This window comes from Ipomoea triloba, chromosome 14 (genome assembly GCF_003576645.1).
Source record: "Ipomoea triloba cultivar NCNSP0323 chromosome 14, ASM357664v1".
Taxonomy (NCBI): domain Eukaryota; kingdom Viridiplantae; phylum Streptophyta; class Magnoliopsida; order Solanales; family Convolvulaceae; genus Ipomoea; species Ipomoea triloba.
In genome coordinates this window covers 17070411-17087415 of record NC_044929.1, presented here as the reverse complement: position 1 = coordinate 17087415, position 17005 = coordinate 17070411, and the positions used below count along the sequence as shown (strand labels likewise).

Here is a 17005-nt window from a genome sequence, read left to right as displayed (position 1 = left end):
TATATATATATATATATATATATATATATATATATATATATATATATATATATACACATCCTAACTGGAATGAAGAAATTCATTCCTCCGTTTACTGGAATGAAATTTAATTTCAACAATTCATTCCGTAAACTGGAATATTAGTTCCAGTTTTATTTTTTATTTATTATTATTTTTTTGAATATAACTGACCCTATTACATTGTAACATTTGTTCATTTAATATTGTTAATTTTTTTAAAAAAATTTGTTTCTCAGCATTAGTTATATTTTTATTTTAATTTGTTTGAATTGTTAATTTGTTATGTTGATATTTAATATTTAGATGTTAGACTTTGGATTTGGGTTATGTGATGTTTCATACATAGTTATTGCGGTGTCCCGTTAAGTCGCAGCGCCCCCGGCCGCCTTGTCGCGTAGGAAATGTTGAAATTCGAGGGTCGTATACCGAACCGAACACCGAACCGAATTAAATTCGAACCGAAATCGAACCGTTTCAAACCGAAACCGAAACCGAAACTAAAAAAATCGAACCGAAAACCGAAATACCCACCCCTAGTTTTGACAGGTCTAAATAGGCCACCTTATCCCCTACAAACATTATCCTCATTACCACTGCCCTTCAACATCACAACTTTCTCACTCTTTGTCCAACATTTACACTCGAGTTTGAATACTACACAACTTATCTTTAGGGCTTGGAGTGAGGACTTAGTATATTATGTGGGCTAGGACCCTTGTTGGGCCAACCTTATTTATTTATTTGTAACCTAGTTGTGAATGTTATTCGGATTTAGCATCCCTAACATTATCTTTATTTTTTTCATTGCTGTATTTATATTCCTATATGATTTTATGATGGACCCAAGCCCGTAAAATTATTAGTATTCATTATAGTTGTGTTGATCAAAGTGACTCAAAAAATTAAAAATTGAGGAAAAAAACCATTTACCAATCAGCCTTAAACTATAATGCTAATAGGCCGGCAATTTATTTCGTGGATCACGGTGCACAATGCATTTTGCACCCCGTACCAAAATGAGTTCTGTGTATCTAGGTAATCGTTCTGTGTATTCCAGGCAATCATTCTGTGTATTCTAGGAAGCCGTTCTGTGTATTCATGTTAGTAACACATGTTGTGATGTGTTTGTGCATTCGAATGTTTAGGAGGATGAGTTCTGTGTATTTTGTGTCAATATTATGTGTATTTATGTTATTAACACATGTTGTGATGTGTTTGTGCATTCGAATGTTAGGAGGATGAGTTCTGTATATTTTGTGTCAATATTCTTTGTATTTCGGGCAAACGTTCTGTGTATTCTAGGCAAACGTTCTATGTATTCTAGATAATGATTGTGTATTATAGATAATGAATTAATTGGAGTCATTCGCGTCCGCGTCCACTAACATCAAAATGACGTCGTTTTGAACCAGGTCTGTCCACGATATAACGATTGTTATAATTTGACAATAATTCTATGACACTACTAATAGGTATGGGGAAATTCCTAGTGTATGTAGAGTCAAACTCAAAAAGTTACCATTTCTTGGAAACTTTGATGCTGATAAAATGTTGGGACTAGCTACCTATATGAAATATTTGGAAAAGCAATTTTAGAACGGATCATCTTTGAAATATTATTTATAAGCTAAAGTGTCATTCCGCACCATGAACTATATTGGATTATTCATGTTGCACCTTAAACTTTTATAAGGTCCATTTCGATACACAAACTATTATTTTTTTTTCATCTAGCAATTTTTACAGGTTACCTGCAAGTTATAGGTAATCTATGCTGACTTGGACTTTTTTTTTTGAATTTTTTTTTTGTTTTCTTCTAAACCTTTTCCAGCCCAACAACCGGTACCGGAACTGTAAAATAAAAAAAAAATCTTATATTTAGGCATTTAGCTACTGGCAGTAGCTATATATATATATATAATTATATTTAGCTACTACAGTAGGCAAAATAATAATAATAAAAATTTATAATATGTTTTTTATAATAACAAAACATATTATGTATAACTATATATACTAAAAAAAAAAAAAAAATTCATGTTGAATAGGAACCGGAACCTTTATATAAGGTTCCGATTCCGGTTTGTGTAACCTTGGAATCGTGAACTGACGGTTCGGAACCGGAACGAACCGCGGTCACCCCTAGGCAGGTCGTTGATGGGCTCGGCGCACACTGCCACAAGGGAGGGGAGGAGCAGTGGATTGTGGAGGGGCTGTGGTGATTTGGTCTAGTGATCACTGGTCCGGTTGAAAGCACAGGGGAGGGGCAACGTGAAGCGTTGATTTTTGGGGTTTACTTAAAAATTTTGGGTTGACTTAAAAAGAAAATCCACATAAGCTAATTACATGTGTCATGTCGTCATAGTAACCTGGTAACCTGTGAAAAATGCTAGATGAAAAAAATTAATGGTTTGTGTATCGAAATGGACGTTATGAAAGTTCAAGGTGCGGCATGAATAATCCAATATAGTTCATGGTGTGAAATGGCACTTTAGCCTTATTGATATGAACTACAATCGGAGTGATTTATCGATTTAATTACAAAATTTAATTGAGAAAATAAAATTTAGGTAGAAACAGTACAATTAAACCGGTCTAATAACTCTAATCTCGTTGTTGTCATCTTGACACCTTGTCACTCTAGCTGCTACAATTTCACCACTCTCTAAAACACGCCATAATCAATTAACAAGAAGTTGATTCTCTTAAGAATAATTCCAGTCAATTTAGTCAGACAATTGACTTGATAACCACAAGATTCTAAGTTCAACTCCATGTAAGAGTTGTCTATTGTCTTTATTGGTTTGAGTCCGTCCGCTATGGACAATTTAGGTTGGTTTTACATCTTTATGGTCATTTCTCAACTAGGGTCACAAGACGAGCTTCACTCAATGCATACATTTGAGTAGCAATTGCGATCTTTTTCATATCCATAAATCGAAGAAATTGATATTTAATTTCAATAAATAACAATCGTTTTTTAACATTTTCACACCTCAAACACACAATCTTCCTCTGCTAGTCTACAAATAGTAAAGTAGTATAATTAATAGAAAGGGAAAACATGAAAACAAAATTATGCAGAGAAATGTTAGGTATGATATTCTTCACGATAAGACAATTAGAAAGAATCAATGCTCTTCAACAACTTCATTTTGATTTTGGTTCCCAATTACTGAAATTGAACAAATACACCTTTAAAAGTGAAACCATAGTACCAACTTTTTATAGAGAGTAATGCTCTATTTTGGTACTCAGTAAAAACAATAGCAACCAAATGTGAAAATATGAATTTCTGCTTAATAATTGATTAACCAAAAGGTCAAAAAGTATAATTAATTGTAACTTAATTTGATTTTGAAAAAAGACCAATCTTAATTATATAGTTATTTGAGATTTTATATTGATTTGAGATTTTCGAAGAAGTTTGTTGGTTATGTAACGTTAAGATAAAAGATTGAAGTGAATTACCACTTTTAACCTTGACAATGTCAGATTTAGTAGCAATCCTATTAGATATAATCTTTGACGTTAAGTTAGTGATGAAAAACACAACCTTTCGAATAGCTTAGGTATTAAAGTCAAGTATATCAAATAATTAGGGACCAAAATAAAAGTACTTCAAATTTTAAATTTTCAGATTGATTTTTGTCAATATTTAAAATCTCTTTTGAGGATAACTAATTAAAGGAAAAATTATGGGGAGAACGACGACTGTATTACTATAACTCAAGAGTTAAAATCCATTTTTGCAATAATTAAAAACCAAAATAACAATTAACTAATAACTTAAAAGATCAAAACTATGTTTTTCCTTCGTGTGAGTGGAACATAACTTTTGTACCTAAACGTCCATCTCTAGTGCAGTTTATTTATTTTGCATAATTTGTGAGCTATTACACAAAAATAAAATTTATTTAATATATATCTTCAAATAGTGATTATTAGTTTCACTACTCATCCAAAAAAATTAAACTGTGTTTTCCCCTTTAATATATTTTACCTCTCTCTATTACTTATTAATGATTTAATGAAAGCCGCCATTAATGAGTAATGATGAGGATATTTATAGAATGTGTGCAAACTTAAATCTTCCATGTAAGAGTGTAAACATGGTGCCACTAGACCACAAGGTCTTTGGCAAAATCTTATTAAATACTGTATGAATTATTATATATTATTTTTTTTTGGTGAGGAAGGAAATTCACAGTCATTCTTAAAGGTGTATATATTAGGTAAACTCACATTTTGATCTTAGCAATAAAGGAAAGGTGTATATATTAGGTAAACTCACATTTTGATCTTAGCAATAAAGGATCACAAAGAAGCTAACCAACCTAGTTTATCTATATTAATTTCAGATGAAAATAGAATAAACATAATAACGGTTAGTACAATTTTATATGTGCGCGCGCTAGGTCAAGGTCAATTTAAATGTCAGGCTCTAGACAGTTCACATAATATTAAAAATGTAAATTTAAATTAAAATATAATAAATATAAACAATGCAATAATCAACAACTATTAAGAGTAAATTAGACTTTAAAAACGAAAATGCAATAAGCTGATATTAATAAGTATTTTTTTTTTCATTTTCAATTTATTGACATTAATAAAAGTTGTTGTACTAAACACTTATATTAACTGTTTAATTAATCAAACAATTAAAATTAGTTAAACAAGTCAGACATTGACTAATAAGTCATTTTCAAAACATCTCTAAGAATCAAACTTGAAACTTGTAATTGTAATTACGAATCATGTATTATTTTATCTCGTTGTTTTTAGAGATAAGTGGCTAATTATTGTGCGATTTACAAAATTGTATTCGAGTTGATTGTTAACTCTTCGAGACTCAATATACGTGTCAAATTTATCATGGAAATCATTATCAAATTGGAAAATGGAAACAAAATAAATAATAATTATAACCCTTCTTATAAATGAGAATATATTGCATTAAATATAATAAAAATAAAAATAAGTGTAGCATTTCTTTGTTATTTTTTTGGGTGTACTCATAATTTCTACTGTCAAACACAATGACTAATCCCTCAAAATTTCTACCATTGTATTGTAGGTATTTTTTAAATGAAATAACTGATATTAAAATTTAAAGTTGTTCCATACTCAATATCAAGAATTCTTGACATTTAGGTTTTTGTGGTTTAGATACCAAAAAGAGTAGAATTGATTGGAGCAATTTCCAATGGAGAAAGAAAAAGGTAAAATAATGAGATGATTAGATGAAGATGCAAATGATTAAGCAACAAATTACATAAATAAAGCTAGCTTAATTAACTCATACTCTATGATTAGATGTTAATTATCCCTCATCTCTCTCCGCTATTTCTTCTCATTACTTGACAGCTAACCCCCCACCCTCGCTTCCACGCCCCCCTCCCCTCCCCTCTTCTCTTCTCTTCTCTTTCTCTCTCATATTTGGCTTTTTTTTTTCTCTTTTTTTTTTGAAAATTCCATAATCAGCTGAGACTTCAACCTTTTGCTCTCTCTCTCTCTCTAAATATATAATAACTGGATCTTGCTCATCATTTCCCTTCTTCACGACCACAATAGGGTTTGAGTTTCGATTTTATATATTTTTTGGTTTTTTTTTTTTCTTTTTGGTTTTAGGAAGCTGGAAATTTGATGTTTGCATTTTGGTTCTGTGCTGTAAATGTTGTTTTGGGATTCTGAGCTTCAGTTTCGCGATCTTCATGATTGATGTGGAGCTATTGTGTTATGTATAGGCGTGTAGATTGTTATGAATTTAGGCTTTGGAGTTTTGGCTTGAAGGGTGTCATTTTCTCCATTCCTTTTTTTATTTTTCGGGTAATTTTTTTTATTTTGGGGGGGATTAGCTTGTCTGGGCCTCTTTGGTTCAATTGAATTGGATTTTTGTGTTTTTAAAGGACTGATCTTAGTAGTTACTTGCTCCAAGCAGCTACACCAACACCAACACCAGCTTTCTTCTTCACTCAGTCAGGTAAATAAATTTGATACTTAATTATTCATCCGTGAATAAATAAAGATGGTTTATTAAAGGTAGGGATATTGAGTTCATTTACTGAGACTTCGAAGCTTTGAGATCTATTTGCACCCTTAAATCGCTGATCTTATTGCTATTATTGGTTTGCTTCGATTTCATTTTGTGAATATCTGAATTTGATCTAATTCAAAATTGCTCTGCTACTATTCTGGAATGTTAAGTTTGCATTCGTCTTGTCTGGTGCTATTGGCTTGTGAGCATTCATTTCTACTTTATGTTTTGTTTTCAATTGTGCTTGATATAGGTTGATGCATGGCTCTGCAAGGACACAAACTTGTTAATTTTGAGCATTTTGATTGGCATTTTTGTGGTTATATTGTATTGGAATTCAGAAGTGTAGTTTTTGTGTGTGTTTTTTTGTCCTTCTTCAGTCCATGTGATCACAGAAACCTTTCATGTGAATTATGTAGAGTTGAAGGATGACCCAAAAGGTAGACAGCTGTTGTGTAAAATTGGTCTCTTGTGCACCTTGTTTTCTTATCACCCAAATCAGTGTGCTTGCCTTATGGTGGTTTTAGGCTCAATGATGCGCAAATAGTATCGTTGCTCTTACTTTTTAGACATCTGTGTATTTGGTCACTGCTTTCTTTTTTAATATTACTTTGTGGAAAATGTGGTATTTCTTTCAGTTAAGTTTGTGTAAAAGTTTTTTCCTTTTTTCATTCTGTTGTTAAGTCAGGAATATTACTTTTCCACAGTATCCGCACTGGTCGCTAAACAACAATGAATGCTTAGTGATGACGTTTCCAAGTTTGTTTGTTTCTCCAGCTCTATTCCATGTAATAGTTTGAGTCGTGTTTGAAGGGGTTTTAGACCCTGGATGATGAGTTGTTGCCACCGTGGATTTTGGGAACTGTGTTTTCTTTTACTATCATTAAAGTATTCTTGCTGATGTGTTTTGAGAATTCACCAATTCTTTTATGGGCAATTTCTCGCTGTATCATGATAATAAATTTAACTTGTCATCTTAAATGAGGTCACTTGTCTTGTAATGGTGTTATGTCTTCCCTCTCTTGGCATATAGGAGCACAGTCTTATTTTTCTTTCGCTGAATTACCTCTGTCATTCTAGATTCAGGATGAGTATGACCAGTGAAAGTGAGGACGGGATGACTTTGAAAGGCTGTGTAAGCTCCCCATCTATTGAAGAAGTTACTGCTGGAGGAAAAACTGGAGGAAGTGTTCTATTAAAGAAAGGTCCCTGGACATCTGCGGAAGATGCAATTTTAGTGGATTACGTAACAAAACATGGAGAAGGAAATTGGAATGCTGTGCAGAAGCATTCAGGACTTGCCCGCTGTGGTAAAAGTTGTCGCTTGCGGTGGGCAAATCACCTCAGACCAGATTTAAAGAAAGGTGCATTCACTCCCGAGGAGGAGTGCCGTATCATTGAACTCCATTCTAAAATGGGAAACAAATGGGCACGGATGGCTGCTGAGGTGTGTATCATCTCTCTATCCAATAGCGCTTATACACATTTCTGCCTACAGTTTGTAGCTCTGTCCAGGTCTAAGTTTGAAAACTATCCATAAACACAATGGTTTCTTCAATCTAAAATTATACGTGTCTCTTGAAACTTGGGAAGAATGATTATTGAAGATTATTTAGTGAATAGGAGTATAGAACATTAACCACCTTCCCCTAATTTAGACTATGTTGTCAGTATACATTTTTATGAAATTGTTTAAATAAATGCATCTAATGGTGGCATGTGGCAATCCAATCATCAGTACCCGCAAATCAACTGGAAATGAAAGGAAAAGAAAAAGGATTTTAAAAATTGCTTTCTTAGTATTATACATTAACCTATTAAGTTGCATACCCAAGATAGATTGAGTGTGATATCTGTACTTGCTTCTAGACTAAATGGGAAGAACTTTGTCTGATTGGAAATGGTAATGTGATTTGCCAGCTTATGGTAACACCATCACAGTTTTCACTTATCTATTTGTTACAATGTTTGCTCATAGAGTTTGCATGTGTGATCCGGCTTAATTGCTTCCTCAGTGAACTACCCCTGTTATGCAGTTGTGAAATATGATAATGAATGTGAGATTTAACATGTCTCAAGGAAGCCTTTGTTATTCTTCTGTTTCGTGTTAGTGCATTTTTTAAAAGTAGATTATCATCTTTTGGAAAGATGATAAGTAGGCTAGAATAAGGACAAGATGCTATGTATTTTCTAAGTGAACTTGCAAATGAAATCCTTTGTTGGTTTACTATTACTCACTCAGTTTTGTCATTTTCCCTCTTCCCTTAAGCTCCCTGGCCGTACTGATAATGAGATAAAGAACTATTGGAACACCAGAATCAAGAGAAGACAACGTGCTGGCTTGCCCATTTACCCCCCAGATCTCTGTTTGAGATCCATAAATGCGAGACAACAAAATGAAGATATGAACATATTTTCAATTGGGGACATGCAGCATCCTGATCTTTTCCAAATTAACAGTTTTGAGATCCCAGCTGTTGAATTCAAGAATTTGGAACTAAATCAGCATTCATATCCTCCACCTTCACTTGTTGATATTCCTGCTAGTAGCTTGCTTGATATTCCTTCAAGTAGCCTGGTGGGACAAGGTCTTAAATCTTCTTGTGGCAACAGGTATTTCCACTCCACTGTGCATCCTTCGAAACGTCTCAGAGGAACAGAGACCTTGTTCCCAGGTTTAAGTGACAATGGCAGTGATTTTCTACCAGCATGCAGTCAATTCCAGAGTGGCGCATATATTGCTGCTCAATCTTTTGGGGTTTCTTCTGCATACAATCAAAACCTGGCTTCTGATGACCCATCATTATTGAGTGTTATTCCTGGCAGCCATGCCTCTTTAAATGGCAACTCCTCCTATTCTTCAGAGCCCTCATGGGAGAAGAAGCCGGAGCTCCCTTCACTCCAAAGTCAGATGGGTAGTTGGTACTCACCATCCTCCCCTCTTCCTTCACTAGAGTCCATTGACACTTTGATTCAGTCACCACCACCAACTGAGCATACTGAATCAGGTAGTCTTTCTCCACGAAACAGTGGCCTTCTGGACGCGGTTCTTTATGAGTCACAGACTTTGAAACATTCAAAGAATAATAATACTTCATCCCAACAGACTACTTCCGATGCTTCCATCATTCCCGGTAGCATAGTGGATAATTCATGCCCAGATCTTCATGACACAGAATGGGAAGCATATGGAGATCCAATCTCTCCATTAGGGCACTCTTCTGCTTCAGTGTTCAGTGAATACACCCCTGCTGTCAATGGAAGTTGTTCATTAGACGAGCCTCAGACAGTAGTAGCAGGTGAGGAGAGGATATTTTATTGTCTTGTAGTAGATGCCATCCAATAATTCCCATTGCATCATCCATCCTATTCATTCATATTGTTTTGAACTTTGAAGGGTGCAAAGTGAAGCAAGAGGAGGAGGGTATGGAGTTGAGCCCTATGCAATGCGATACAGGCAGAGATGATGATGAAGAATCATTTCAGAACATGTTTTCGAGGCCAGACTTTTTGCTTGCTTCAAATTGTTTTGGTTCTCAGACAGAGTACAGTAAGAACCATTGTGTACTGAAAGAAGTATTTGGGGCAGTTCTTTTTGATGATTTTAGCAGTCGGGACTGCAAGAATATGAGAACCTCCACTTCATCAGGAGGCAGTCCTTGTCCTTGGGATCATGCTATGCCCACTGTCTGAAATTATAAATCAAATTCTTGTTTTGAAGGACCCCTGCCTGCCCTTCCTTATAGGACAACAAATGTGACATACATACATTTTCACCCTCTCTCTCTTAGTAGTAGTAGTAGTAGTAGTAGTAGTTGCATTATTGATTGATCCTTGCAGACTGGAAACAATATCCTCCTATCCACTTCTAAATCTAAAACTGAAAAAGCTGTACGTACGGTGGTGTCAAAACATACAAAAAATTGTTGTTTTACAGTTGCTCTTTATTTGTTTGTCTGCTTTCTTGTACTGTGCCATCCAATCCAAGTTTCATGCATTTCTCATCTCAGCTCGCTCTGTTTCTTAAACTTAAACACCCACCCCTAAGAACATGAAGAAATGTGTGAATCCCAAAATACTGCATTTTTATTACATGTGGGAGTAGAGTAATGTGTACAAAATTTTCGTTGAAAACCCTAGCAATAGCAATAGCAAAGGCAAGTCAGATCTTGGTGAAAGCTCTTGGTCATATGCTGGCTGACCCGAGGAGATAACCCATTTGGGGGCTCTAACTATCATTACAACACGTCATGTTTTCATGAAGACTATGAAACATTTTTCATTCTGTAATGTTGATTTGGTGGTGTCCAAACATTCTTACACGTACATTCTACACAACAACAACAATCAGTTACCTAACTCCTAAAATCCTCAGTCAGGTCCTTTGCCGTACCCTCCTCCCGTCAGTATCACCGCTGTCAGAAAGCTGTGCCCAAACGCTCCGAGACTTCCCCCCTCCGCTGCTACACTCATCCTCGCATCCAGCCACTGTCTTTAGAAGTTCCGACTGGAGAGAAGGGCAGTTTTCTTTCAGGTACTCAAAACCATCCGATTGCATCACAGCTGACCCAAATTACCACAAAATTTGTTAGCTACAAAATAACTACACAGGCAATCACATAATAGTTTAAGTTTTTATACATAAACAAATATAGTATTTATGGTTACTTATATCCAACATGTTTTTACTGCCTGTTAAATCCTTGTTAATGCAATCCTCATATACAGAACACATAAGATGGTTAAAAGATGGATTGCTCAGCTGACAATGAATCAAGGTATCAAGAGAAATGCACACATACAAAATGTTTTTGACTAGAACATGAGCTAGCTAGATGATAAGCTCTTTGCATGCAAATTCTTGGGGAATTGTGCAAATTTAGAAGAGAGGGAACCCTTTCCCAAGTCTTTGGGTTCTACTTGTACACAAGTGTATGAAACGTAGAATAAATGAATTTCCACAATTACTATGGAACTGTGGACGTGCTTTTCCCTTCCTAGAATCTTTTGAATTAAGACCATGTTTCAATTGAGCAGTATTAAACATGGACAGCAATATAATATAATTGACACATACCAGCAAGGTTTTCAGCAGCAAATCTAAGGCAGACAGTTTTGAGCTCCATGGCATGATAACAGTCTGCAAGAGCTAGAGTCTTTGCAACAGAGTTCACAGAAATATCTTTGCAGAGATAAGCTTCACACATCCGTTTGAGTCTTCCCAAACCATAGCGATCAGCTGCTTCTAGCAATTTCGCTGGTAATGTATCAGATATAGAAGGTATACTAGAAGAGCTAGAAGCTTCTAGGTCATCTTCCAAAAGACTATCTGTGTACACAAAGTGCAGCATGGCCTGTTGTATATCACATAAAGTTGTGGCAAAAATCTGAGTAGCGATTCATGGAGAGATAATTATAGCAGGAACATGCACAAATACCAATGCAGGTTATGCAGAAAGAAATACCGAATTACAATTTAATTCCCCCAAAAAACAGAAAATAGACCAGTAAAAAGAGTGTCTTCAGACCTTGAAGACCTTGGATTCCATATTAGTTATAACAATTTCCTGCTCATCACTGTCTAGTCCATCAAAGAATTCTGAACGGAAAATGGGAGAACGAGCAGCCAATACCAACTTATGGGCATGAAATTTTTCACCAGCGACATTGAAAATGATATCAGACCCTTCCATATTTTCCAGAAGCATGCCAAAATGTGCTCCAATGTCTGAATCTGGAACATGAATAGAATGCATGCCTGAACAGTCTATTGTAGAACGCACAACTCCAACAGTACAATTAATTTTCAAGCAATCATCCTTAAGATAATCAGAATTTTCAAGCATAACTCGTCTGAAAAAACGTTTGTATCCCCTACATATTTTGACATAGAAACAAGTCAGCAGCAGAGGTAGGGGCAATGAGGCCAAAGAGGTATCAGAGAAGATAAATGTTCCTTCAATGTTTCATAGATTATACACTAAAGCAATTTCTAACATGCTCCTAGAAAATAGCAGCTCAAATTGTCAGCACCACATTCCTCATAAGGAAACCATCTCTATCCCCACCCCCCTAGAGATAAGACATTAATCAAAAGTCAAATAAAAGGCTTTTCTGAGGTAGAAAAATCAAATTAGCTAAATTGCTAACTTAAGTGCATTACATGCTTGAGAATACACTAAAAACATAATAGAACTAAATAACTATTGGCTAATAAAATAATCTCATTGTAAAACACACACACACACACACACACACACACACATAAAGACAACCAAAACCATGGATCTAAAAACAATTAAATCATTCAGAATTAAATCACAAATAGCACCAATAGCATTGTCCCACAAACAAGTTATGAAGCTTAACCTGGTCACTTTATATTTGCAGACACAAATAGCACCAATAGCATTATCCCACAAACAAGTTATGAAGATTATCCTGGTCACTTTATATTTGCAGACACATATTGCTCTTGAAAGGTACTAGCAACTGGCCAATGTATGGAAGCAAAACATGCATGATAATACTTTTCCCATGCTTATAATTTCTCAACATTTTGCAAAATCCAAGCAGGCCACTTTAGCCTTTTCCAGCATCTCATACAAACCCATGAATTTCCATACATTGACATCAAAGTTCAGGCCCCAATTTTATACGAACTGCATGTCAGCAATACATAATAATGCTGAACCCATTCAAAGAGTCCATTTACAAATCAAAATGATGCCTTATCACTAACATGGCCAGTCCTCATGCTCACAAGACAGAAAGATTCAATAGAATTCACCACCTTTATATGAAAATTATTCTAAATGTATCCTTGTTATTGATATTGCAAACTGCCTGTAACTATAAATATCAAATTTGTAATGAAAGGTCAATCAAAGAGAGCACAATAGCCTTGTTGATGAAAATCAATGCATGGTCACATAAATGCAAACTATTTACTACTAAAAGGGTACAATCACAAAGGGGGGATTCTTTAGCAGGATCAGGCTGAACTGAAATGTTGACAGATTTAAGAGATAATTAGACAAAAAGGCTTCTCTTTATATTAGAGAACTGCATTACAAGCATCACAATCTAAAATTCTATGACTTCATAGGAACCTAGAATATATGACATACAGAATAACTTACAAATTACAATTAAAAATAATTCCCCTCCTGTTGAAATTTGAAAATGTAGCTTTAGTACATTACAAGGAATTCCCAGCGTCATCAGTCATGTACATCTTCAAAATGGTAGCCCTCCATTCCTTAATTTTAGGAAGAAACATACTATACCATCAAATTTCGTCCCGTTCAAATTGAATGACCCTGACATAACCCTTATCCCTTTCCATCCATTGCAATGCATCTCCACTACAAAATGATAGTTGAAAAGCTTGAAGCACTTATTCTCCACTTCAGGTGCAACCTTAGCATGGCTATTTCAAGCCTTAAGCACAAAACTGAGCCACTGAGGGTGTTCATGGAGATTGAATTGTTTCTTATTGTGGCCTCTAAAAAATAGTTTTCAATATCCAACTCTTTTTCATTTTGAGATTTAAAGGTGACAAATCATATATGGGGCCATCCGCCACTGGCCACTTTGTCACAAGGCATGTATTGCAAGGTATTGATGCATGGCCCCAACCTTAGGATGACTTCAATTGTGTAAAGATCATTTAGGTACATTAGAAGAGGTAGGCATCTTATAAGAAAGAAGAGAACCTGGGACTAAAAGGAGTTTATGTGGGCTCTAGATAGGAAAAATATTATCTATTTATTAATAATTTAAAAGAATATTAACTACACGTCAAAATATAGGATAATATTAGTTTTTCCTTGATGTGTTCAATATAAAACTTCCATAAGTAAAACCAATTTGACTATCCAAGTTGTGATTGTGGTAAAGCTTATTATTTGGTTGGAGCATCTTTGGAAACAAAGACGTGTGTCTTCTATATCAAGAGAAGTTGGGGCATGCCCCTCTCTATCAAAGGATACTTGTAATGAAAACTATTTCATTAGGACTGGGTAAGTTTTCCCATTGATGTTTTACATTCATAATTTGTTCTCCTGTAGCCTTTGATGCCATACCAGGTTCCATCAGTGCCTTTTCACATACTTCACTTCCAATCCAAGCCTATTTTGCAAAACCTGCATGGGGCAGGTGAGGTAGACAGCAGGGTGACACTATACCGCTTTGCCATCAGCACCTTCACCACCTCATAAACACTGATCATATTTGGTGATATCCCTAGCTCTTTAGGCATTCTTTCCCTCTTTTGGACAAAAGACAAATCATAATACTTGACAAGCATTTTAGAGTACATAATATATCTCTTTAAACCCCTCAACCCATATACAGAATATCACCTAAAACCTCCTACTTTCACTGTATGTAGTGTTTGATTGTAGTTATGGTCAAGGCTGCTTAAATATCCACTTATAACATTCAACTTGCTAACTACTTGATCACTCAAGAACAGAAAATCATATAAACATCACAGCTACAGTTTAAATGCAATATTGGAATAATTTGTACATAAATAAAATTCCTTAGCAATGGATATTAGTCTCTGATGCACTACAATTAATTCTTGTCAACATGCCAACCTTGCAACATGTTAGTTCTGAGGGTTCAAGAAATGCTACTCACATAAATATAATTAATCAAATATTGGACATTAAGAAAGCATTTGAATCATAGTTCATTAGCTGACTGCTATATTTCAAGTGGGGCATCTGAATGTGGCATGAGAAATAATTTAGTAGACTAAAGAAGGATGGTGACCTAATTTTAGTTCAAAAAACCACCAATCTCCTACCATGAAATTTAGCGCAATTATGATCAATGTCCCATTAATTTACTTGAGCAGATATCTCAATGAGCCTATAGAAAAAACAACATCTATAGCCACAATAACTTGAAAACATCTTTACATTTCGCTCAAAACAAAAAAAAAAAAAAAATGAATTTAAAGGAAATTACCACATGCTGCCGCGGTATTTCAAAGTGTAGGGGCCACTCTCAAGGGAACGATCGAAGTGGCTGTGAACCTTGTGCTTGCCCTTTCCACTCTGATCAAGCAGAGTCAACTCGAACAAAGCCCTAACGTCTGTCCCTTCACTCGCCAAAGCGATGAAAACGGAAACGTACGTCGAATTATCCTCCGGATTTTTTCCGTCGGGGTAAAAGTAGATAGCCCACTGATGACCGCCGACGGTGAAATTGTCACTGGCAATGTGTTTCCCGACGCCCATGCCCTTGGCCAGCGAGTACCCCTGGATCACGAATCGATGAGAGCCGTTAACCGTCTCCGTGACGGAGCGAGAGCTGGTCTGCGGCGCAGGCGCGCCGTTGCTGCTCCTCTCAGCCGTGCCGTGGGTGGTTATTGTTGGTCGCTCCGCCATTGATAAATCTCGACCAGAGCAGCTAGAGTTTGGGAAAGGTGAAAAGCATAGGGTACCCTACCCTAGAGGGAAGATTGAGGGTACAAATGGGGAATTCAATATTCTGGTTTAGGGTTTTGTGAACAGTGAAATGATCGATTGCAGGCGGAGGAGGATTGCGAATGGGCGGGCGGTGTCGTAACTACTAACTCGCAAGGTCGGAGAATGACGTGGCCTTATACTTTGTATAAAAAGGCCGAAATATCATTGTATTTAATGTTATTTAAACAGGTTTGTTGACGGGGAATAAAAATAGTCATACCACAATAATACTTGGACCAATATGAGATATTTTGAAAAAAAATACTAAACATAAAATGACACATATAAATTTAGAACTAAAAATAGAATTAACTCTATTATCACTTTATGTAAATACAACAATATTTATTATTCTATTACCCAAATTATCATTTAAATATTAATATTTATTATGTATCCATTTAATATTTGATATAAAATATCTTATTGGTAGAATAACAGTACATTTATTATAGGCAAAAATAATTTCAATTAATCATGCAATATGCTCATAATCCTCTTATAAGTTTACTGGTATTTTATATGCGTGATGTGCAAAAATATATGTCTAATATTAATACTCAATGTTTTTTTTTAAAGAATAATTGTGTAGACATACTCAATGTTATTAAAAAAAAAATTAGTATTTTCACTCGTGCGATGCACAAAATGGATTTGTTATAATATATTAAGAATATTTGGATCGATATATAATTATATAAATTATAACATCAAATATTATATAGTGCAATTGAAGATATGTTTTAGATTAATTATGTTTTCTAATGCTATCCTTGTTTGAATTCTAACAAATAATTGTTCAATTAATAGCTAATGTGTAGATGTATGCGGTGTTGAACTTTAGATATTTTATATATCATTGTTTATGATTTTTATAAATTAGGCAAATATGCTCGTTCTCTAGTAACTCAATTATAGTATTCAATTGCTATTCTAATTCATGTGTATGGAAGATACATTTTTGTGTAGATATATTGCAATTCTGCCATCTTAGAAAAAAAACATAATATCACCGGTTGTATTTACACATTATTGAAAACATCTTTGTAAACAACATTGGTAGTAGTAACACAATCTTGTCCATCATTGTCTAGAACTAATTAACACTTTTAGGCTATCAGAATGGGTGACTCGGGAAAAAGCCATGTACGATTGACCGTGATTAAAAACTGGTTTTTTTCAGCAATCTGCATGAGTCTTCCTTGCATGCAACAAATATCACAAAAATTCAGTTTTCTAAAATAAGTGTTTAAATGCAATAGGTAGATAATTTGCATTGCATTATATATCATTAATTTAATTACTTGTCGATTAGTTATTGCAAGATCTTAAGGTACACTTATATTTTGATATTCAGTAACTATAACTATATTAGAGAAAAATTCACCTGGGAGTAATGGGATAATCGGTTGAGTGATTGTTGGTTGATCGTAAAGTGTTGTGATTCTCTGGACAAATA

The 17005-nt window shown here is 34.9% G+C and overlaps 2 protein-coding genes across 2 annotated transcripts; one reads left to right on the top strand and one right to left on the bottom strand.

The window, feature by feature from the left end:
• The first annotated feature begins 5455 nt into the window (after window positions 1–5455).
• LOC116004256 (transcription factor GAMYB-like) lies at window positions 5456–10023 on the top strand. Its single transcript, XM_031244226.1, has 4 exons — window positions 5456–6007; window positions 7142–7508; window positions 8331–9360; window positions 9459–10023. Exons 2-4 carry the CDS (start codon window positions 7149–7151, stop codon window positions 9752–9754), a joined length of 1686 nt encoding a protein of 561 aa, XP_031100086.1. The 5' UTR covers window positions 5456–6007; window positions 7142–7148; the 3' UTR covers window positions 9755–10023.
• A 102-nt stretch (window positions 10024–10125) lies between these two features.
• Window positions 10126–15681, bottom strand: LOC116004257 (BTB/POZ and MATH domain-containing protein 4-like). The gene is made up of 4 exons (XM_031244227.1): window positions 15044–15681; window positions 11590–11935; window positions 11139–11415; window positions 10126–10624 (listed from the first exon to the last, which is right to left on the bottom strand). The coding sequence occupies exons 1-4, from the start codon at window positions 15463–15465 to the stop codon at window positions 10437–10439; spliced, it is 1233 nt and encodes a 410-aa protein (XP_031100087.1). The 5' UTR covers window positions 15466–15681; the 3' UTR covers window positions 10126–10436.
• Between the last annotated feature and the right edge of the window lie 1324 nt (window positions 15682–17005).